We start from the raw sequence: 25,024 nt of genomic DNA, 5'->3' as shown, positions 1-25,024 counted from the left end.
TATTTTCATACCAAAGCAGTGACCTGTTAAAGGTGGACTGAATTAGTTGGATGTTATAGTATTGGCCAGAGGAGTTGTTAGCCTCTTTTCTGGTTATCTCCATTTCTTTCAGCCTGTGTCACTTCTAATAAATGAGTTTTTGATACCTTCAGCTGAAACCAGCTGTTTGGCAGATGCTCTGCATTGTTTGCCTAGTGTATGAAAAGCCAGTATAGGTTGCACATCTCCAGTGACATATGGAGTCAGCTCTGCACATTTTTGAGGAAATAGTCAGCTGTCAGCTAATGGATCCATTAGCGAACTTTCCACAGAATATCCTGTCTTCATCAATTGCATGAAATTTTAATAACTTTAAATCATGACTTTAGTTGAAAGAGGACCTTTTTGTAAGACATTTGTTTCACATTTGAGAAGTGAATGCACTTCTTTTCTTGACAGAAACAATTTATTTTTTTGCTAACACTGAGAAGTGAAGGTACAGTAGCAGTGGAAATCTTCAATGGTTTTTTTTTGTCTTTATTACCAATTTGTGAACCTCAAATGAAATTCTTTTTTATGTTATGTAGCATGGGGGGGTGTGTGTTTTTCAGGGGTTTTTTTGTTGTTGTTTTTAGGCAGGAGGATATTTGCAGTCTTATTTTATCCTTCTGGAAAGAGATTTGACTTGCTTGTTCTTCTAAATTCACTTTTTTTCCTTAGTGAAAAATGAGTTATGTGCTGGTTTTGGCTGTATGAAGTGAAATTCAGTAATCAAAAGGAATGGAAGAAAAAAAAACGTTGCAACCCGCCCTTCCCCTTAGTGATTTTTCTTTTGCTCTACCCTTTAGTTCTTGTACGGTTTTAGTACCTGGTTTAGTCTAGAAATTGAAAAGAGAACAACTCCCTAGAGTGTCTTTCCCTTTGCGGTACATCAGAACAGCTATGTGCAGCTGGTCTTACATCATGACGAAGTCTCCAGAAGGCACCTGGGGATATGCTGTATCGTAACAGAAGTGCAAGATCAGAAGAGTACCTCCAGTTGGCCCCAAGAGAAAACGAATTTTTCTTGTTTTTTTCTAGTGAATGGGTTTTGTTATCAAGTCCATTACAGCAAGTGAAACAAATGTGAGGCTCTCCCAGCTTTTGGTCTTCAGGGTTTCAGAGGCTAACATCTAGCCCTTTTGAGTATTTGCAGACTGCTTTGCTCTGAGGCAGGTAGCTGTAATAGATTGTCAGTTTATCCACCTGCGTTAAAATCACCTCTTTCAAAGAGAGCTCTAGCATCTTTCTCCACACCAGTAGGAGACCTTTCTTGAAGCACTCCCAAGAATCTTGTGTCCCAAAGAACCAATGAGTAGATAACTTCTGTAACTATCAACTGGAAAGAGCAAAGATGCATTGGATGAACGAGTGGTTCCCTTGTGACACCTACCTCTCCGGGCTGGATGGATGAGGCCGCAGACACCCCAAGGGAACTGTTTGTCAGTATCCTAGGATATGAAGGCTCTTGAGGAAAAACTCATTTTTCTTGGGCTGGTAGGTCATCTTTCTGAAAGGAAAGCAGGAAAAAAAGAAGCCACAAAGGCTTTACTGACCCCACTTTTCAACTGTTGTTGAGCAAAGCTTTCCTCATAGTCCAGCACTCTGCTATAAAACAGAATTTGGGAAGATAAGAGGGCAGCATTGACTTTCATGGAGCTCTCTTGTTTGGCAGAGGGGTTATTAAGGGTCCTCTGTCATTGTCTGAGGTGTTTGTAGAGTATTGAATGACAATGAACTTTTGCCCTCTGTGGGACTTCTCCAAAATGCCCAAGTCAAATTAGATGTCACTAAAATCTCATTTGATGACTACTTCCTGGAGGAGTCTCATTCTTCTGTTGATTTTTGTGGGTATCCTGCTAACCTTCAGCTGTCCTTCCAGTAATCATTTTAGCTTCTGTTTCTTCTTGAAAACATTCTAACATAGGATTGGTTTCATTTAGAAAGTGGAACAAGACATCTGTGCTTTTAGTCCCTGCCTTTCTGAACATGGTTTCCTGATAGACCTTCAGCAAGCTGACTCCTTACCCCCCATCAAACGTGTGGGCATGCTGATCAGAACCAATAGGAGAGTACTGTTTCAAAGAAAGAACAAGCTGCTGAAGTTACTCAAGTAGTTTGCTTCAGACACCAGTCTAGTTTAAAATAATGAATTAGCTAGTGGGAAGTCAGTGGCTTGTGAATAACGTAACTTAGGCCAGCGTTTCTTTGAATAGATGGACTTCTACAGAGCAGACAGGAACTTCTCATCTGTAGCTATTCCTAAAAAGGGTTCAGTGCTTCAGAAAGAGCGCCATGAATTTTATGACAGAAATGTGTTCCTTAATAGTTGCTAGTCAGACAAAGGGTGATAAAAATAGTGGTAAATTTATTTCAGTTACATACATTTTTGATACCAAATGCAGTACCAGAATAATCAAATCCAACATTGCATACCAGCTGCTTAGGGATTTTTTTTTCTTTATCCAGTAATTTATTACAAGACTAAACAGTAATAGGTCATTGGGTTTTTCCCCCCATACTGTGGGCAATCATTTTTCCCTTCCCTACTACTCACTCTTGGTTTATGTCATCTTCCCTCCCCTCATTCCTCTAATTCCTCCTCATAAATGCATACAGTGTTTTATAGTAATTTCCACCTATGTTTTTGACTTTTAAAAGCTAAGGAGTTTACTTCCTTAATTTTGTTTTGTGGGTATGCAGTTATAAAAGTAGAGCTTTTAAATTTTTGTCTGCTTGTTTCTGAATGTCTTTCTCTTTGAAGTGCTGATTGAATCTCTGTTGTTAATCTCTTTAACCCCTGAAAGAAGATTACCTTAACAGTGAAGTGGCTGGGGAGGGGAGAAGCAAGGGAGAGGCTGACTTTATTTCTTTAGAAAGAATTTAGGTCTTCAATAAGGGCTTTTTTTTTTTTGAGGCACTGAACTGTACCAGTGGTAATTTCTTGCTGCTAACCACAGCTTAAGTGGGTGAGCACGTATGGGTGATAGCAGTTATAACTGCAGTACAGGGTAGCTTTGTCACTGGCCATTTAATCAAATCGGCAATACCATGGGCAGAATCCAGCAGTTTTACCAGACTTGGTAAATTGTTTTTTATCCTTTTTTTTTTTTTTTTTTTAATCTTGAGGTCTTATCAGCCTGTTATAAGTTAACCAAATGCCACAAGTAAGGGAGGAAAAATATTTCTGATGATCATGTAATCGTACAAATGTCCATACATTTCCCTTTTAATCTACTTTATTAACATAAGTAGCGTGCTGGACTTTTGAATCGTGCGTGATGCTTAACTTTCAGCCAAAGGCAAGGAATCAGTGCTATTAGCAAAGACATTTTTGCAAAGGTGATTGGACTTCTATTCAGTGCTAGCAGAAAACTTTGATTGCGGTTTTTTAAAGAGAATCAAAGAAATAGGCCTCAGAGTAAGGCAAGAATTCACAATAGGCAGCCACATGGCCAAAAAGAAGTGATTCAAATTACAGTGTCTATTTGCAGTGGTAGAGAAATTAAAAGGATGTGATTGGCTGCTTGATTGACTTATATTGTGAATTAATAACTGGCTTTTCTACTGTAGCTTGTAAGGCATCTTTTGTAAAGTATTTAGACACACTACGTTCTTCATGTATGTATTTGAGTCTTGCTCTGTTAACATTTGTGCACAATTAATAAGTTGGCAATAATAGTACCAGAAGTAAAAAAAAAAAAAAAGTTAAGGTGTGCTTTTGTGATGGTTCATTATTCTGTGTAAAACTCTTAGACGAGATTTGTAAAAAGGCAGTCATTTGACTTTGTTGCTGCTTGTTTCTGCACCAGTAATTGTATTACATTACAGCATTAGGGCCTGAATTGACAGGGTGAATATTCTTAATCTTTATGAGCAGTAAATTTCATATGGTGTTTCACCAGCTATGGACCACTTTCTTTGCAGGTACTCTTCTGGAGTTCTTGAGGAAATTACAGGATCTTTAGTATTGTAATGGTTAGTTATACAGAGGGCATTAGTTTCTCTCAGTGTGACTATATTAAGGCAGCATTTGTTTAGTAAGATTTACTTTATTCCCTATTTCTGTTTCTAATAGTTAACAAGGTAAGAGAGAACTGAAAAGGAAATAAATAGTTAGGCACACAATGGGAAACACTGTGTTTCCCTAATTGTTAGTTACAGTCCATGAAAATGTTGTTGTAGTTATCAAAAGATGTATTTTTAATGCTTTCAGACTGCTGCTGTTTATTTTTTTTTAACTGATTCCCTATTTCTGTGGAGGTTTCTACTTTTGAAGTTAAAGTAGATTTTAAACTTTTTTTTCCCCCAAGAATACAGGAATTTCCATGCCAGACTAGTGCTGCATCTCATAGAGACTCCTGTTTTCTTCCTGATTTGTTTCCCCACCAGGGTAAGCCAGAAAAGGCCTGCTATCAGTTGTCACCACCTGATAAATGGCAGATGGTGACTTCTTAAGATGCAATCATTTTAATTGTTGATGACACGTCTCCTCTCTGGTTACCTCCATCAGCAGGTAATAGTGTCCCCCTAGTAAACAGCTCTGGCACAGTCTGCCTGTAGTGGGAGCTGGTGGCAATCTTGGGCGTCAGGGCTATAGATTGTAACCTGTCTGGGCACAGTTCAGTTTCTAAACCACTACAGATGTTGTAATTACGCTCCTAATGTTTTTTTCTAGCTCTGGTTAGACTCTAGAGTTTAACCCTATCCTGTGGCCATGAATATGCCAGGTTTGTTTGTGAGTTGTATTTTGGGGGCTGGCAATGGATGAAAACTTCTCTATGTCTTTAAAGATATTATTTGTAATACCACCACCAGGTCATGATCTTATGACACAGGTGCTTAAAAAAGAAAGCAGGAATGCTCCACTCATTTTCTTTGTGTAATTGCTTTGGATTTTTTTCATATGATTGACTCAGGATTTGTCACCTCTGTTTCCCCTTCCATCCTGCTATAGAAGTCTTCAGTGTCTTTTCCTTGTCTGTTGCCTGACTCCCTCTTTTTTTTTTTTCTTTTTTTTCTTCTTCTCTTTTACCATTTACAGTCCACCAAGGAACTGGGATGAAGAATAATCCAAATGTGCTGTTAGTATGTGTTGTTGTAAGGGAAAATAATTCTGTCCTCTCTAGTCTGGGAATGACTTAGATTTTATTCCAGAGCAGTTTTTCATCGGAGTTTATAAACTGCACATGGGAGCAATTGCTTGGGGTTGTTTTGGTTTTTTCAACCAGTAATAAATCAGCATTTTCAGTAACTTTTGGGGAATCTTCTGTGTTAACTATCAAAAGACGCAACATGGAGATGAACTTATTTTTTCCTCTCATTCTCACAGAAGCGACCATGGGGTGTATTAAAAGCAAAGAAGATAAAGGTCCAGCCATGAAATACAGAACTGATAATACTCCAGAACCTGTTATTTCCCACGTCAGCCATTATGGATCAGACTCCAGCCAAGCAACACAGTCACCGTCAATAAAGGGATCAGCAGTTAATTTTAATAGTCATTCCATGACTCCTTTTGGAGGGCCCTCAGGAATGACACCCTTCGGAGGAGCATCATCTTCATTTTCAGCTGTGCCAAGTCCATATCCTAGTACTTTAACAGGTGAGTGTTACATAAGATGCTGCTGCTGCTGCTGGTAGTAGTAGTAGTAGTAGTAGTAGTAGTAAAGCTTGACAGCCATATAAAAAAAAATACTATACCCCTTGCCACACAGAAATAAATTGCAAATTTAAAATAAATTGCCTTTTAGGGATTTCTGATTTCCAATATGTTTACTGCTCAGCTAATAATTCAGCCCATATTCACTAGTGACTGGGGCTTGGGGCTTGGGTGTTTTGGCTTTTGGTGTTGGGGGCAGGGGGTAGGATCACAGCACAGAGAAATTCAAGACTTATTAAAGGCAGTGTCCTGGTTGTGGCTGAGATAGAGTTAATTTTCTTTCTAGTAGCTGGTATAGTGTTATGTTTTGGGCTCAGTATGAGAAGAATGTTGATAACATACTGATGTTTTTGGTTGTTGCTGAGTAGTGTTTAGACTAAGTCAAGGATTTTTCAGCTTCTCATGCACAGCCAGCAAGAAGGCTGGAGGGGCACAAGAAGTTGGGAGGGGACACAGCCAGGACAGCTGACCCAAACTGGCCTAAGGGGCATTCCATACCATGTGACGTCATGTCCAGTATATAAACTGGGGGGAGTTGGCCTGGGAGGGATCGCTGCTCGGGAACTAACTGGGCATCTGTCGGCGAGTGGTGAGCAATTGCATTGTGCATCACTTCGTTTGTGTATTCCAATTCTTTTATTATTATTCTTGTCATTTTATTATTGTTGTTATTATTATCATTATTAGTTTCTTCCTTTCTGTTTTATTAAACTGTTCTTATCTCAACCCACGAGTTTTACCTTTTTCCTTCCGATTCTCTCCTCCATCCCACCTGGTGGAGGGGAGTAAGTGAGCGGCTGCGTGGTGTTTAGTTGCCATCTGGGGTTAAACCATGACAGGCAGTAATGGGAATAGTTGATAAAATTGTGGTAGAAGTTCTAAGCTGTTGAAGGGATGCACATGGGGTAATGGCTTTAAACTTTTGGAGAGAGGTGCAAAATGAAAACTACTTCAAATTCAGGAAATGTATAGTTTAAACTGTTTTTCAGACTTATTTGATTACCTATAAGTTACTTATATTAATGCAACGTTGAACGTTCATTTATAAAGCTAAACAGGATATGCAGTATATTCTGTATACTTTACTATATGAACAATATGTGTGAAACAAAACAGCAAAATTCTGATTGTTGTTGGTCATATTAAAACCAAAGTTGAAAATGTAAAAATAGAATTTACTAGGCGCTGAGATATAGTTTCTGAAGATAGAACATTTTAAAGCAATACACACATTTTATGTTATAAACCCACCTTTATATGAAAATCTTAAAACTTCATTACATACACATGGATTTTGTGCACATGGCTAATCTCAGTAGTTCACTTAGTTTTTCTGGGTATTTTTGAGAGGAAGCCGTAATTCATTCTTTTTTGAGAAAGAAAGGAAAGAGTAATTTATTCTAGAAGCTTTGCACAGACACTTCACAAAACACGGTGAATAATTCCTTATTAGTCTATTTCTAGTCTTCCCACAAACCTCTAATATTAGCACAATTACAGTGCCTAAATATTTGCTTCGTTACAGTGGCATTTAAAAAATCTTTTAAACACAAGAAATTTGAGATCCATGAAAACCCACTGTGGCCTTGACATTAAGCAATTCAGAAAACCAAATATGAATTGTCAGCTAATGATCACCTCGTATTCCCTTTTTGGGAATTCATTAAAAACCAAATAATTAAAATGAGCATCTATCCTATCTCAAAATTTTTGAGCCAGCTCTGAATCCCTGTTTTGGATGAACATATGGAGAAATTAAATAAGGGCAGCATTTCTTTTTATTCATTAGCTCCACTAAAAAAAAGTTTATTGTGCTTAAACAAATCTTCATCTCTTCCAAGAAACTCTGTGTATTTCTTCTTAGTAGATCTGGTTCTTTGTTCATGTGGGAACCTCCAGCAGTGCATGCAGGCACTCCTGGGCATTACCAGACATCAGGGATGTAGGCCCCCCCGCAGGTACCACAAATCCTTTGCTGCAGAGACCAGAAGGGATATTCTCTTGCCTGTCCCTGTTCCCGCTGGTAGTTAAGCATGTTATATCTTGGACCAGAGTCAACAGGAGAGATTTCTCATGAAAAGATAGTCTAATATCTCATCAGTGTGGATTCAGTTATCACCAGGCAAGCTGATTTGGGTGAACACCCCCATCATTTTGCAATCAAGTAAAACGATACTGCATATGTAATAATTTGTCCTCATTTTGTAAAACCAGCCCATCCACAAACACACTTTGTTGTTGTTGTTGTTTTGGGGGTTTTTTTGTTGTTTTAAATAAAAATTGCACCAGCAACTGGTACATTCAGTACCAATTTTCAGATCAGTCAAAATTGGGTGTTTTTGTGAATGTATAAGATGACAAGCTGCTTCTGGCTGTAAGCTTTTTCTATCTGTGACGAATAAAACACTGGATCACATTCTGTGGCCCTTTGTTTTGCAAGAGAGGAGAATAGATGGGCTTGCCAAACAGGACGTAAGTGTCGGTAGTACTTATCCAGTCCATCAGTGATGTCTGACAAGGGATGATATGGTTGTCATTGTGGCCTGTAGTGAGGCTGAGAAGAGTGGAGCCGTCTTTTATTCCTCTAGAGCAGAAAAGGAGAAAAAAAAAAATCTGAGTTAGTCACACTGCTCCTGTATTACACATCCTCAGTCATCAGATACTTGGAATTCATAGACTATTACTGGAAATCAAAACAGAAGAATGGACTGCTGTTCTTGCCTTCCATGAAGCAGTGTAAGCACTAGTGCTCTGTAATCCTCATGCTGAACAAGAAAGTAAAGTCTTCTCTCCAAAACCAGTCCTTGATTAGAGGATGGGAATACTGACCTAATAAAAGGATAACCTTTAAGGGAAGTATTATGACCACAAATAGCTAAACAAGATCACCTTGCAGTGATTCACAAAGTAAACAGCTGCAAGAGACTTCAAAAATCATTTGAGCAGTATCTGTTTGTTTAAAACATTCTGTGCTGATGCTGTTCTCCTTAATTATTTTGTTATCATTTGCTATGAAATAAATAACATTTGTGAGTGAGAATAAAAAGAGGTTTTATGGTAGTTGAATTGCTGAAATCACAACTTTCCAAGGATTATATGTTAGCTTTTACAGTTCTTTCTTTAAAAATAATTAAGAGTACACAAATATTGATAATTACTGATAATTCTTTTATTGCATGGTTTACATTTGAATCCATTACTTTGACTAGTGCTACACTGTCTAGAGGAATTAATCTTTCTCTTGTTCCCACATTAGTATCTTTCTAGATGTACAGTTTATTTTGAAGTTCTTGGAGTCTCCCAGTTTCTTTATATGCAGTTAAAAACTTTTGTGATATTGTGACTTGAGAGTATTGATTTTCTTCATCTGCTGAAGAACTCTCTGGGGATGGTTTATTTCCGTAACATTTGGTTTCTGTTTGTGCAAATACGGTATGTATCCCCACAATTTTCTTGCTCCATGTAGCGGTTTTTGTCATCAAAATAATGCAGTAACGTAGTTATGCAGGCAAAAATTGGTAGAACTGTGTTGATTTTTAACTTAGATTAGGAACTGTTAACTTCTAGGGAATATTCTAATTCATTTTCAGTTCATAAATCACACTTCAGAAAAAAACCCTCAATTACTTTAACCTCCTGTGGGGATTTTTTGTTCTGTTTTTCTTAGAAGAACTGTAAATTCACTTCCATCTGAGGCCTGCTGAGAGACTGTAATCACAGGAAGCCTAAATCAAATGAAAATATTTAAGTGATTAGGAGCTGTTACATCAGAAAGTATACATTGCAAAAGAATATTAGATGTAGACAATACCCGTTGCATTATGTATTCTTCCTTTCTCATCACTGTTGTGTTAAGTATAAGATCTAAAATTAGATGCAACATGTTTCTGTTGGTGGTCTTCCATGTATATTCTGGTACATATACGTGCATGTTAGAGATGTAATATTATACATTTAAAAATAAGTTATTGCTTGGACTATCATTAGGCTTCCTGAATGTCCATTAGACTGTGAAATGGCATTTCTAGAGCTTAAAAAGTCCTTCTGAATTGCCCATCTGCAGTTTTCTATTTTAACTTTCTCCTAGTTATGGTGCACAGTTTTTTATTTTTGCTCATAGCTTGCACATTTCATATAGCCTGTTCTCCTTTCCCTCTTTCTCTTTTAGCCCAGTTTTATAGATTAGTTTTTTTAAGTATAGAAAAAGTTTTCGTACTGTAAGTATAGGAGCCTCCCTACCATCCATCTGTCACACGAGTATCCTGTTTGTGGGACATGTTCAACAATGTGCCCTATACCAGAAGTGGGATGGGGAGGCAAATTCCTTAGGGCTGGTGGAGTGCAGCTGCTGGTCCTGTGACGTATCTCAGTCCTTGTTCTCTAGAATAATGCCCTGATGGATCATCCTCAGCAAGGGTCTGCTTCACTGGTGGGGAGACTTGATGGAATTAAGAAAATCATTAGTCCTAAAGCAGAGAAATGTCTTTGTCCCCAACAGAATACTTTTATTTCTGTTCCAATTCCTTGAGTAGATCTTGATGTGTAACCTCAGAAAGTTCGGAACGCATCAGTTATTTATAGCTAAGTTCAACAGGAAACTACTTCTGATTGTTTACTGTTGTGGTGTTGTAGGATCTTCTAGAATTGCATCTCTTAACAAGAAGCTAGCTTAATAAAGAAGCTAGAATTTTATTTTTTTTTTACTGCTGATATGTTGTGCAGGTTTCTGTATATAAATGCTCTAATTATTAATGTACTTCCAGTGATATATCTAGCTGGCTTTTGTGGTGTGGAAGCGTACTTTTAGGGTGTCTGTTTATAGGCTTTCCGCTGTCTTAAGAAATGAGCTGATTGTTGATCCAGCTTCCAAAATGAGATGCAGCCCAGAGTGTTTAGTTGCTTCCAAATCAAAACTGATGAGTTGTTTCACAGACGAGTCCTTAAATCAAGTGTTGCAATGCTACTGCTCTATCATATGGGGTTTTTTCTTTTTCCTAAGGTGGTGTTACTGTATTTGTGGCCTTATATGATTATGAAGCTAGAACTACAGATGACCTTTCATTTAAGAAAGGTGAACGGTTCCAGATAATAAATAACACGTAAGTGTTCTCATTCACAGACTTGACTTGGTTGTTGTTGGGAATAAATAGATCCTCAACTCTTCTTGAAATCTGTGTATCCTATTTCAGTGAAGAGTAGATTTTATTTTTTTTTCTTTTTCTTTTTCTTGAATGCATGCAATGTTCAACAAGCATGGGGTTAAAATATTGATACTGGTAAGACAATAACTTTCAGGCTGAGCTCATGGTTTGGGTGCAGATACAGAACTGTAGTGACTGGGACAGCTCTAAGCCTCTCGTCCTCAGTTGGTTGGGTGGCATCCTTCCACTCCCTGCTCCAGCAAGGCAGCAGAGGTGGAGACACATACTGTCCCATCCAAGGCTCTGCACCTTGCAGATTCTCTCTGACAGGTTTCCATATCTCACGGGGAGGTGGGTGCAGCGGGCAGCACTGCACTGGCAAATGCTGGAGGTGAGTGCACTGCCTGTAGGCAGGGACATCTCACCGTGGAAGTGCGTCTAGCTGGCCTCCACAGTAAATCCATGCTCAGTTTATTAGTAGTTTGCTGTTCTAGTTCAGTTGCAGCAGCGTTAACAGTATTACAGCCTGATTTCTGGAAGTCTAGTGAAAAGGAAATAATTTGTTCACCCTGGAAATTTCTTTACGTGTAGCTATTGGCTGTGGTAATAGTTCTAATTCATACATGTAGCAGTTTTCATTCGTCCAGTTCTCTAATTTTATTAGCTGACTTCCTGCTTCCTTTATTGCTTACTGTCAGCACACAGGCAGAATGATCTGGGAGAGGCAGATGAAGACTAGAGAACTGGGAAGTTTATTTACACATCTCTGCCATAAAATGTTTTGTTGTAGGTTTGTGTTCTGCATATATTGATAAATTGTTTTTACATTTTAAAAAAGCCCAAAACCCAAATCTTTACTATTCAGACTTCCACTAAGAGGCACTCGTGTTGCTTACAGTGAAAAGAAAAATATATTTAGATGCAGCACAAACTATTTTAGATGCTTTCATATTTAAAATAACACATTACCTAAATTTAACCTGTCTTTCATATGTGAGGATGTTATAGGTGCTCGGGAATGATGTATTATTTATGTGTGGAAGAGATAACTGATGTTTCATTGCAGGGAAGGAGACTGGTGGGAAGCAAGATCCATTGCTACGGGAAAAACAGGCTACATCCCAAGCAATTATGTAGCTCCTGCAGACTCTATTCAAGCAGAAGAGTAAGACATTGTATCCTGTCAATCTGTTCTTATTATGCATTCTACACTTTGTGCCCTGTAGTGACACTATTCCTTTAATTCAGTGTATGTAACATTTAGGGGTAAAGTAGGATAATACTGCAAATTGAAGGATAGCAATGCTACTTGCATGATATCAAAGGTATAATTAGTAGTAAGTGTGAGGTGGGCAGTCATGCAAATGTTTTATGCCTGCTTGCTATATGTAGGGCTAAAGGAGAAAGGATGGGAGAATGCAATAATGAAGATAAGAATTGGGGGACATGCATTGTGTTTCATATAAAGCAAAAGTGGATGGTTTTTAGTTAGAGTTCACACACCATCAATTCTAGGTTTTTATCCTTATTTTTGCTTGCCAAACCCTAATTCAAGATCAGTTATTTCCTTGGTAGCACCTAATCTTACATTCTAAAAAATCATTTGTGTGGACCGTTATTACTAATCTGTTAATCTATAACAACTTTTTGGTGACAAAATTGTTAGGCACACTAAGAACTACTATGAATTGGGAAAATTGTATTGCTTTGGGTACCAGTACTTCCTACATTTATTTACAAAGATCACAGAGTGCTAACAAAATCACACAAAGTAACAGTGGGAACTGAGAGTTGGGGTACAGTTTCAGGTTATATTTATTCCAAGGGATTAGTTGTATTTGTTGTACTAGAAATATAAAGCTCCGCAGCTCTTGCTTCAATATACAGGTATGGTACTGCCAATAAGCAATTCCCTGATATGTGATCTGCACACTTCTGTGTTTGCTACTGCTCTTCTGGGCAAAGTGCCCGATTTCCAAGATGTTTCCTGAATCTCAAGCTGAGACTTTAGCATGTTGCTGCTGCTTTCACCTGGCTCTTTGCTATTAAAAAATGATTGCATCAAAGACAAACTGTTATTTTATGCCCTTGAGTTTCAGCTGCTTTTAAAATCATTGACTTCAGATTTTTTGGAAAAAAGTTGGGCGTTTTTTGTTTGTTTTTTTTTTAAACTATGCAATAAAAGCATATTGTCATTACAGCTGCAGGGGTGGTAAAGTGGAAACAGTAGCCCTTTGCAAACTAAGAATGCAGTGTTTCTGCAAAGAAAGTATTGCTCCTAAAGACTGGCAAAACAGGGTGGTGGGATTTGTCATAAGTTTATGTGATGACTGGAGGTGAGAGTGAGGGGTGATGAGTGAAGAAGCTTTTTTAAACTATTTTAAAGAACTAGTGCTAATTTTATTAAATATCATCACAGCATTCAGAATAGAGTTAATTTGCTTTAGAGTTCATTTGGTAGCCCTGGGCTTTGATAGTGTTTATAGGTTTTCTGTTGTGATTGCAGTTGGAGTTACAAGTGCAAAAGCAATACGCAGCCCCAAGTTGCTAGGATTTTCTTTAAGTGGTCTTTTCGAAGCTGAAGGCATTTATATCACAAACTGCTTGTGATGTGATCCGTGTTGTCCATGTGCCTTTTGAATGATACTATAATATAAATGTTTAATGCTCATAAAAAGAACAAGTAAACCCTACTATTATTTTGTAGGTAATGAAATAAAATAGCACTTTACAATATAGTTTGTAAATTGTTGTAGTAGTCTGGGGAAGAGGCATTTTCATGTGAAGTAATTAACTAGGGTTCAAGTTTGCTTCAATAAGATTATTGGTTACATCCAAATTGTCTCAAGTGTATGTACTCTTATATCCGATTCTAACTTTCCACATCTACTTAAACAGTCAAACTGCAAATACTATACAAAGCAAGAATAAGTTTCAAATTCCCAAGTGATTGCACAGGCCATTCTGTTCACAGGCCAACAAAATGATCCCTTCTTGCCTACATTTTTCCCCCCGCAAAGTGTTTCACCCACAAAACCATTGTTTTGCAGCAGTTTCCAACACTACTTTTCTTCTCCCAACACTCATGAAGCCAGATCTGCTTGATGCTATGATGGTGCCAAATGAAAACGTTTGAGATTTACACTTTGCATCATTTTGTGGCTTCTGAGGCACACAATCAAAATAAAATGTAGTTAGAAATAAGTGTTATTGCAAAGTCTGGGGTTTCACTGGGAGATGGACCTTAAAATTATCACTGGCTCAGGACAGAGCTGTATGTAGTCTGTTCATCAGGATAAGCACACTGTGGGAGCATAGAAGAAGAAATTCCTTTTGTGAAAGAACTTAAGGCAAGAAAAAATGCAGGTGGTGTTTTAAAACATATGCTTACTTTTCAGTATCAGAATGATGCAACAAAGATGGAGTGTTACTCATAGAGAAGTAAATGATACCTACCACAGGGTTGTTTCTAAATGATCAGTAGAAAAAAAGTGCTCCCTCTACTGAGATAGAGAAGGACGGGAGGCAATAGAAGTTGAAACAGGAGATGTTCCACCTGGATGTAAGAACCTTGTTATCCTGAGGACAGCCAGGCAGGGGCAGAGGTTGCCCAAGGTTGGCTGTGCAGGGTCCATCCTTCAAGGATTTCAAGACTGGAGTGAACAACACTATGAGCAACCAGGTCTGATCTCACAGCTGGCCCTGCTTGCAGCAGGAGGCTGGACCAGAGATCTCCCAAGGGCCCCTTCCAACCTGAATAAACCTGTGATCCAATGATATTTATGCACACCCACTGTGCATTAAATATTGTTTTCTAACATACAGCCAAAACTTCTTACGGAAGTTAGTTTCAGCTGCTGCAGTGTTTTGAGTGTGCTACCAAAGTATGCCATCTGATTCAGCTTGACCTGTGAACTCCTTAACCAGAAGTTACTTTCAATGTTAAGTACCATTGATGTCCATTGTTAAACCATCAGAAAAACACAGTATTTGCAGATAGAGGCCTCTTTACATGTATTTTGCAAACAATAGAAATGAGAGTCATATAGAAATAGGTCATCTAAATATTTTGATTATATGGATGTCATTACTTTTGTTGCTCTGTAACTGCTTTGGGATATTGGTAGTCCAGTCAATGCTTGAGATTTCTAAATCTTGTATTTGTATGATTACCAAAGCATAGGAAGCTTTTACTTACACATATTTCCTTTAACATTTTCTAGGTGGTATTTTGGTAAGATGGGCAGGAAGGATGCAGAAAGGCTACTTTTAAATCCTGGGAACCAGCGTGGTATTTTCTTAGTAAGAGAGAGCGAAACCACTAAAGGTATGTATATTTATGTATATCTCTTCTCTCTCCCCACCCCCCACCCCACCAAGGTGGATATAATGAGCATTTTTACATCTATCACATTTTATATATGCATGTGCACGCGTGTATAGTGACAGTGGGGGAGATACATTAAATACGTTTTTTAAATTTTTCGTGAAGAGCAAAGTATGACTTGTTTCCTAGGTGCTTACTCCCTTTCCATACGTGACTGGGACGAGGTCAGAGGTGATAATGTGAAACACTACAAAATCAGAAAACTTGACAATGGTGGATACTATATCACAACTAGAGCACAATTTGAATCTCTGCAGAAGTTGGTGAAACACTACAGAGGTAAGCCCAAGTTCTAGTGTCCCAATGCTACCTTGTGACTATCATGAGGAAAAAACCTTCATATGTAGCTTATTTTTAAAATTCACAATTATAAAATTTCTTCTTTATTTTGACAAACAGTAAATGGACTAGTTCTTTTTATCAACATTAGGATCTTACTTTTGTTATAGCCTTAACCCCTGCTTAATGACAAAGCTTATTTTTTCCATTTTCCAGAACATGCTGATGGGCTGTGTCATAAGCTAACAACCGTGTGTCCCACTGTGAAACCACAAACACAGGGACTAGCAAAAGATGCCTGGGAAATTCCTAGAGAATCCTTGAGGCTGGAAGTTAAGTTGGGCCAAGGATGTTTTGGTGAAGTATGGATGGGTAAGAGCTTAATGTGACACCTTTCAGTTGTTCATGTGAATGTTTTAATAGTATTTTCAGTAAATCAGTATTGGGATCTAAAAAGATAATCTGATAAAGAATTGAACAGAAAAAGTACCAATTACAACCAGTCACATAAAGGTGAAAAATAATATTCAATATAGTTGTAATTTATAATTATACTGTTAGCTAACAAAACGGAAGCAAAAAGCAGTTTCAGCAGAAAATATCTTCAGTATTATAGAGGAGAATAAAATCTAATTTGTTTCTTTAGGAACATGGAATGGAACCACAAAAGTAGCAATCAAGACACTAAAACCTGGTACAATGATGCCAGAAGCTTTCCTGCAGGAGGCTCAGATCATGAAGAAATTACGACATGACAAACTTGTTCCGCTCTATGCCGTCGTTTCTGAGGAACCAATCTACATTGTCACTGAATTCATGACAAAAGGTGTGTGACAGAACAGTTTGAAGATACTACATTTAAAAGATTATTTAAGATCCCAGCAACAAACTAAATGTTTAATTAATGTTAGGTTTAAGCTGACTGGAGTGGAAGTGGTAATTTTGATTAAATTAAAATGAGCAACGCTTGACCTACTTGAAGCAGTTCTGATTTAGATGGTGGGTGGAGGCATGATTTTTTTGCACATCTCTGTCACCCTTGCTAATCTTCCAAGTACAAGATTGGGGTTTTTTCCCCCTCATTTTTTTAGTGTGTACTGCCTGTTTCATTTAAATTGGATGGTATAGCTGGGAATATTATTATGAGAATACACCTGCCTGTAGACAGATCATGCTCACAGCAACAGAATCAGTTGGGTTTGGGTTTGTTGGGTGGTTTGTTTTTTTTTTTTTAGTTTTTCTTTTCCAGGAGTGTAATAGTAAATTTTAAAAAGCTTGAGGTTTTTTTTCCAGACTCCCTCCCTTACCTCCTTGTTTTCAGTCTTTCATCCTTCTTCCCTTGCTCTATATCGTTTCCCCCTCCCCCTGCTGCTGAAACAGATTTAGAGATTTAGGCTGAATGTAGAAATAAACATCATAAGCATATTAGTGTTAAGAAGCAGCAGATTTTCAAGTCAATTATTCCAGTTTTATAAAATGCAGACTTCTGTTCACCTCACAGAGAAATTTTGCTATCCTGATAAGAAATATAAACAGTGTTAAAGTCCAAGAGAGTGGCTGCTTGTGTTCAGTACTCTGCCACAAATATGTGGGTGGGTTTTTTTTTCCTGCTTGGATAGGGTTTTTAGGCATTGTATAAGTTTAAAAAGGTAGAAAGGAGTAGAAAATATAAAAAGTTCCTTCTGTGGTGTTGTTCCTAAATAACACTAGACAGTCTCTCTGTCAGATGTTAAAGCTGCCATGTAAAATCAGTTTTCATTGTTCAGAAATCAGGTTTTGGCCAGGCAGTCAGGAAAAAAAAAAAAAAAAAGCTCTATAGTATTCTGCCTAAGAAAAAGTAAAGATTAAAACCGGAACTGGGATGTTACCTTGCAAAAGCAGACGTGAAGAATTGGAAAAGTAGTTGCATGTTTATCTAAGTTATGGATTCAAAATGCCATTGGAAGCCTCTGTTTTCATTTCAAAAACTTCTCACATTTTACAAAAAACATAAAACCTCTTTGGTGGGTCATACTTGAAAGTTAGTAGAACATTTTTTTTTTTCCTTTTCTTTTTCTTTCTCCTTTTACAAGGGAAAGAGGTGGGTATGAACTGCACAGTACCCAAAATTTTTTTCCAATGTGGACAGGTTACTAGAAGTCAACGTGAAATCTTTGCTCTTCTTCAGTCCTTTGAGCTCATGAACCAAGATGGAGAAAAGTCTGTGCAAACACACCCAGCAAACATCAGCAGCAGTGTGGGTCTGGCCTGCCACACTTCTACTTTCAATGCAAAAATACAGCAAGTGACTAAAACCACATCATAGGTACCTAATTCACAGCTACAGCCATGAATCCACTGCAAGATCTGCAGTTCAGTGTGTTTTTCCCCACCATCATCACACTTGCAATTTTGTCATTGTAATTTTGACTGTGATGAGACTGATTAGTTATCAGTCTTCACAAGTTTCTTAATAAAGAGATCATGTTCCTATACCCTTATGGCTTAATAACACCTGTAAGGAAAGCTCTTACGTCAGAGACAAAGTTTTACCATGCATGTAAAGATTAATGTCTTAAAAGGAGTACAGGTCCTTGGAACTGATTTCAAATACTACTTATGTTGTAATGTTCTGGAAATGATTGCATTATGTAAATGGGAGAAGATAATATATAGTAAAGAATGGAAGAATGCAAGTTTGGTTTTCCCCTGTAAGGAAGACAACGCAACAAAATAAAAGCAACGATTTCAGAATCATTTCTTTAGTATATTATTTGAGCTGGCAGAAAAATTTAAGTAATGGATAGGAGGTTTTTTTGTTCTCTAATTATAAATCTCACTGTGGAAAAAAGTCCAACTAGGAAGTGTGTTGATACCAGGAATATTGGGAAAAATCCTTATGTATTGCCATATAATCATCAAGCAGCAGTCTGGTTTATTAGTGTTTAGTTAGCTGAATTATTGAAATGGATTCCAAAATACTTGAATAAAACTTGCACTAACTAGTTATCAGGGCAGAGTCAACTACAGGTATAGTCATTGAGTCATGTATTTTGTTAAACGACAGGTTTTTCAAACACAGATTTTGAGAGATGAATGTCTAAGTTGTAATGTCTAGGAAAAAAAATTTCATTCATGTTTTCAGGTGAAATTAATGTTTTGGTTTTTTTCCTTCTTTTTTTCCCCAAATGTGTCATCTTATACAGGCAGCTTGCTAGACTTCCTTAAAGAAGGAGAAGGGAAATACTTGAAACTCCCACAGCTTGTGGACATGGCTGCTCAGGTACATTGTATAAACCGAGAAAACTGTATTTATTGCTTAGGAAAGAGATTTAAAAGTATATGAGATATCAACTAAACTAAACTAGACCTTGAACACTCTGGCTATTGTATGCTGTTCTGTCTTTCGTCTTCTGTTGTAGGTTTGTAATTTCTCAAAAAGAAACAGTACAGTTCCCAATTAGCAGATATGGTATAACCAGACACACTCTAATCAGTGCTGTCACAAGCTCTTGCTATGCTATACTTCCTATACTTACACAATGAGAATGGAGTTAAGATAAAGGGGTACAGCTTAATGCTCGGGAGAAATGTATATAGTCATGAAAAATAATCTTTAATAAAACTTTATTTTTAAGATTGCTGATGGCATGGCTTACATTGAAAGAATGAACTACATCCACAGGGATCTCCGGGCAGCTAACATTCTTGTAGGAGACAATCTTGTGTGTAAAATAGCAGACTTTGGTTTAGCAAGGTTAATAGAAGACAATGAGTACACTGCAAGACAAGGTAAGACCGATTTATTTACTGAATAAATAAGACCAGTTACTTTCAAGTTACTTAGAACTATTATATTTAGCAGAATGTGTCTGTGTATTCTGTCCGCATGAATAAAGATTATGCATATAAATATGCTTTCATAGCTATGTTTAACTGGTCCCCTCGCCTAAGTGCAATTTTAGTAAACTTTTTAATGTTCAAAATTGTCTGGCAGTTTGCTTATGTTTTAAAAAATGTTTTTAGTTATTTTTTGGGGGTAAAACTTGCTACAGTTTGAAGAGAGCTGAAATTCCAGAGAGGTTGCTCATCAGATTCTGAAGATCATCCCACTTTTTGAAATATATTTAATTAAGAATCCCAGATGTCTTAGCTGCTTCCAAAAATTGTAGCTGGTAGTCGCTCCCCTAGTTTGAAACTGGTTTCCAGTTTGAAATACTAAAATACTAAACCACCTTGCATTTTGTCAACAAAGCAAAATGTAAAAATTTTTTGAGTACAGTATTCTTTCTAAAATATTTTGAAGTGTAAGCAAATGATGCATAACCAAGGGAAAACTGAGTATCTGTCTTCCCAATGTTTGTAGGAGCTAAATTTCCAATTAAATGGACCGCTCCAGAAGCAGCATTATATGGTCGGTTTACAATCAAGTCAGATGTGTGGTCATTTGGAATTTTACTGACAGAGCTGGTAACAAAGGGGAGAGTGCCATATCCAGGTAAGAGGAAAATATAATAGATTTTTCTTTTCTTTGTTGTATTCTGTGCTTCTGAAGCTACCTTTTGTACTTTTTGACTTCATTCAGAGCCCACAGTTGACAAGCAGAGACAAAAACTTAAGTCATGCTTCACTGGTTCTTTTGTTCACAAAGCTACTTTGTTTTATTTACAGATTAACTATTATATATTTTTTAAAGTGTTTTAAGATAATAGCATTTGTAAATGTGACCAATAGTTCATTTCAGATTAGGTGGTATCCTTATGTTTTCCTATCTGTCTGTTCCTGAAATTTCTACTTTTGACATTTTCCCAGGCTACAGTGAGCATCGGTAGCATGAACCTGCTAGACCAGTTTTTGAAACTAAGCATATATAACATATTTTGTCAGATATTTTGCTGTGACTGGAATTTGTAAGGCGGTTCTGTTAGGCATAAAATGCCTTTTTGTTGGCCTGATTTCAAATTAAGTGGTCCTTGAAGGGAACCTAAGGCAGGCAGAAGGTATTTGTGCTTGAGTCTCCTTTTTGAAAGGACAGGCCCAAGGCAGTGGGAAAGGATATGAATGAGAAAGCGTACAAATGGAAGAAGGACCAGATATTGAGGAATTACCAGTGTAATGAAATAATTTTCAGAAAATGTATTTAATGCAAAATGTAAAAAACTAATTTGTTATAAAGTGCGTTCATTAAAGGTTCTGTTACGGTAGATTCACGTGCATTGCAGCTGGAGAGACACTTGAAAAACTTCGGGAAACTGTTCTTTGTATAATGTCATTCAGAGCTAAAATGCTTTCCTTTTAGGGATGGTGAATCGGGAAGTTCTGGAACAAGTGGAACGTGGATATAGGATGCCTTGCCCACAGGGCTGCCCAGAGTCTCTCCATGAGTTAATGAAACTCTGTTGGAAGAAGGACCCTGATGAAAGACCAACATTTGAATATATACAGTCTTTCCTGGAGGACTACTTTACTGCTACAGAACCACAGTACCAGCCTGGAGACAATTTATAAGCCAATAGTCTATATAACATGCACAAATCTGCCAAATGTAAAAGACTTGCAAAGAATTCCTGACGTCTATAAGGAATCAAAGGAAAGAAAATCTTCGTTACTTTGCATGCTCTTAATGGCAAACTGGAATTTCGTAATGCAGTTGCACAAAACCACTTTTAAAGTGTTATAATCCAACTTACCAATGACGTTGGTTTTTTATTCCTCTTTCCCAACTTATTTTCAGGGTCCAAAGGAAGCTTACCGAAAATACGGGGTAGAAAAATGAGTGTTGGTGTGAACAACAGCAGAAAAACCAATGTTTCAAATCCTTTATTTTCCCAATGTTTGATAATCATTCTACTAAAGAGGGAATTGTCTGGAATTAGTGATCTTGGGGTAAGACATTTTTAAAGCAGAAGAACTTTGTGGGACCAAGCAATTCTATTCCAGTTCTGTAAAACTCCCTGTGTTCAAAATTACATGTGTTTGTGCCCCACCGCTCAAAAAAAAAAAAAAAAAGATGGTACAACTGTATTTGATATATAGTCTTGATCTTTAAGCTTCCTCTTGCATGGACTTAATTAGGGTAGGCAGGTTAAAAGAGAAATTGGAAGAATGAATGACAAACTTGATCTAAATGGTAGACCTCAATAGTGAAATTAGAGAGCATAATGCACTGTGTTAATACTTGTATTAATATAACTGGAAAGTAGCATGAGAGATTTTTCTTTTTCTCTTTCTGCATAGCTAATTAAGAATAATGAAGGTAACTAGGAAATGAGGTAATATTTTATAAAATTGTGTTGATAAAGTATGATGATATTTGAACTTGAAGCTATGTAATACAATCAGGGGGGGAAAGCCTTTAATCTTTTAAGCTCCAATCCAACAGCGAGCTTTTGTATGGGAAGACTACCTGAACAAAGCTCACCAGGAAAGCAAGACTGAAGCTGGTAAATGGCCACTTTTTAGTCCTTTTTCATAGACAGGTTTGGTACTGTTGTATGTGGCTTATATGTGTTAACAAGGGTGGGTGCTGCAAATGCTAGCTGTCACTAGTTCAGGGATTTGATTGCACTTTTGCTTTTCTTGACTATTAAGACACACTTACACGCAGTTGCTCTTCCCACTTCTGCCCTTCCTACAGAATTATTTAACAAAAAATAAACAAAAGAAAATGTGAAAGTTTAAAAACTAAAGGGATAAAATATATTTAATATTGTCCGAATAGTGACATTGAAATTTGCTGGCATTCAGCCCAGCTGACACTACATCTAGATTTATTCTCTTTGGCTACTGACATATCAAGCAATAACATCATGTCTTTTACTCAACAATTTGCATGAGGTTCTTGAATTTCTGATCAACTTACGTACTTTAATTTTGAAACACTAAACTCTTACTTAGCTACCAGGTTGGAATTCATATTATCATTGTAAAGCTATCCAACAAATGAATTTCAGAAAAAATGGTAATATAGTTCTGGTACTAAACTTAACATTCTTCGTGGGTTTACACTACATTGAATCCCAGTTCCAAACAGATCTTTGTAGGAACAGTGCCATCATTTTTCATTTTCCCTCATCATTGCTCATCACCTATACATATGTGGTTATCAGATTTTAAAAGGGCTTTATGTAAGAAAAACAAAAATAAAAAACCACACACAAAAAAATAATAAAAAAAAACCAAAATACAATGGAATTTTAATTTTTCTAAATATTTTAAAATGAATAACACAATCATATGAGTTTATGTATTAATACAGTTATAACAAAAAATGCCAAAAATGACACTGGCATTGTTTGGATTTTTAATTACTGAATGGAACAGTTCATTGTAATAACACTTGTATAGTAAAGGAATAAAACACTAACTTAATGAACGTGTTCATTGTAAATGGTTGTGTATTATAAGACTTCTCCAAAAGAGTTTGTATGTTTATGAAAATGTATTTGTTTCACCTGAAGACCTTGATGTGGTTCTTACCCTAACAGAGTTTAAAATTCACATTCACACCTTTTATATAAATAGTAATAAGTTTAATTATGTAACTAAGTATTTTTATAAAGTATGGCATTGTTGAACTGTTTTGCAGAATTGGTTCAAAATAAATTTCTCCTTGATTGCATCTTCTTATTTGAGCAGGGGGGAAGGCGGTAGGGGGACAAAAGCACAGTAGCCTTCATGTTGAGGGGAAAAGGAGGGGAATTTTTATCCTCTATTTTAATGTATTTTCATACAAGATGCTGAGTTTGTGATGCATTATTGCTGTGAAAAGGGAGACGTTTTCTAGAGCAGTTCAGAAGTCCTTGGCAGGAATGGGCTAGAACAATTCTGTCTGGACTTAAAACTAACTCCCATGACAGACAGACAGACAGACTTGGGATTCTTGTGAGAGCAAGTCCAGTGTAGACTCAGCTGGCAGTCAATGCCATGCTGTAGGGCAAACACATTTCCTCTCTCTTGCTTTATCTGGTATTAGCAGCCACTGTTGGCTTCTGTGCAATTTTTCAGGGAATTTTATACATTTGTTATTGTGATAGCTGATGTTTTCTCAACTTCATTGAATGTTACCTGTCTCAATGACCAGTACAACTCAAACCACAAATCCTGACATGTATGTACAGTGCCACTGTAGATTAAGGAGCTAGTACTGTTTGAGTTTCAATAGTAATTAATACAGCACTAAACCCATTCTTCTTACAGAACCTACAAACTGCAAAGTTTACTGTATTTTTAGTATTTCCGGTAATGTAATTAATGTTTTACTATTTTTAGTAACAACATTCATGTAATTTCTGGTAATCTGTACTCTCCCTGTTGTCCACCAGAACATTGTGATACCCATTCTGCATGCTACACCTGCAGATTTTTTCTGTTATGCGTTGTTTCAAGCTGTAGTATTTTAAGAATATTTTCATACTATTTTTGAGTAAACTTCCAAACATAAAAATGTGTATGATCCTACTATTTAGATAAAATACATCCCTATTTTAGCATAAAGCATTATGAAAAGAACCTTCTGTGTTCTTATTCTTCCAACCACTGAATTGTCATTTCATTAGGTGTGAGTAGCTCTTACCACTGAAAAGTAGCCATGGAAAGTCTCCTAGAGTTTGCTGATGGGTAGAATCAAGCCGGAATGCTACCTTACCCGTAGTCATCTACAATACTGTTTATTCTAAAACACATTAGCCACAGCTGGAATGAGTATAAATTAATATAAACAACTAAACTTAATGAGCCCCCACTTTTGTTATTTATTTTGATCTGTTCAATCCAATAAACTTCTCAGTTTTTAAGTTTTCTGTGGAGATGCTGTAGATGTCTGTATTTGTGCCAACTTTCCCCCAACACACAAGACTTTGCTTAGAGCTACGCAGTCACGTTGGGTTTAAACCACAGGAGCACTCACTTAAGCTAAGCAGTACATTGCAAACAGAGACTCAAATTCTCACACCTTGCTAAGGAATTTAGGACTGAATTTGAATAACTGATTTGGGCACCATAAGCAGGTCTGGGCAGATAACTGCTAAAGTCCAGAACTGTGATTCATCCAACAGCTATTATCTTGTGCAGTAGGTACTTGGACCCTTATTTGTGCAAATGCCTAGCAGTGCAGGTGCCTTCATAGCAGCACATCATGCTCCTACTTCAGCCCAATCCTGATGCAGGAACAGGACTGCTGTTGACCCTCCAGGCCCTGCAGGAGGCTGGCGGTCAGTGCAGGGCTGGGAACCCCCATGATGCGCATCTCTGGCAGACACCTTTTCAAGACAGGGTGGGAAGAGACAGTAGACAGAAAAGGGATGGTTGTATCTATTTTTGATACAACAGCCTCGAGTGTAAAAGCTGGGCTCTGATCAAGAATCCTGGATAACTGGTGGATCTTATACAGGTGGTTGGCAGCTGTGGGAGACTGTTAGGAGGTTGTTGAGAGTGGGGAGCAGAACTCACTGCAGGACTTCACCCGCAGCCACAGGCTTAAGTGCTTGTTCAAGGACCAGGTTCTTTTTTTTTCTCTGCGCTTTCCCCTTCTGACACTTAGAGGGAGAGTGCTAGCTG

General features: G+C 37.3%; 1 protein-coding gene across 3 annotated transcripts in view; it reads left to right on the top strand.

The window, feature by feature from the left end:
- Positions 1–24,261, top strand: part of YES1 (YES proto-oncogene 1, Src family tyrosine kinase) — a 53,177-nt gene extending 28,916 nt beyond the window's left edge. For 2 of the 3 annotated variants that reach the window (XM_030011746.1, XM_030011748.1), the window contains 11 exons: positions 5,351–5,623; positions 10,680–10,779; positions 11,888–11,986; positions 15,045–15,148; positions 15,338–15,487; positions 15,704–15,859; positions 16,134–16,313; positions 18,673–18,749; positions 19,105–19,258; positions 19,833–19,964; positions 20,766–24,261. In XM_030011746.1, the coding sequence (XP_029867606.1) occupies positions 5,359–5,623; positions 10,680–10,779; positions 11,888–11,986; positions 15,045–15,148; positions 15,338–15,487; positions 15,704–15,859; positions 16,134–16,313; positions 18,673–18,749; positions 19,105–19,258; positions 19,833–19,964; positions 20,766–20,974 (1,626 nt within the window). In that variant the 5' untranslated portion in view covers positions 5,351–5,358 and the 3' untranslated portion in view covers positions 20,975–24,261. Of the gene's footprint in view, positions 1–4,410; positions 4,535–5,350; positions 5,624–10,679; positions 10,780–11,887; positions 11,987–15,044; positions 15,149–15,337; positions 15,488–15,703; positions 15,860–16,133; positions 16,314–18,672; positions 18,750–19,104; positions 19,259–19,832; positions 19,965–20,765 lie in introns of all 3 variants that reach the window. The other variant, XM_030011747.1, reaches the window with a different exon arrangement.
- Positions 24,262–25,024: the final 763 nt, after the last annotated feature.

The sequence above is a fragment of the Aquila chrysaetos genome, chromosome 4, assembly GCF_900496995.4.
Source record: "Aquila chrysaetos chrysaetos chromosome 4, bAquChr1.4, whole genome shotgun sequence".
Lineage (NCBI taxonomy): Eukaryota > Metazoa > Chordata > Aves > Accipitriformes > Accipitridae > Aquila > Aquila chrysaetos.
This window is presented reverse-complemented; position numbering and strand designations above follow the sequence as displayed.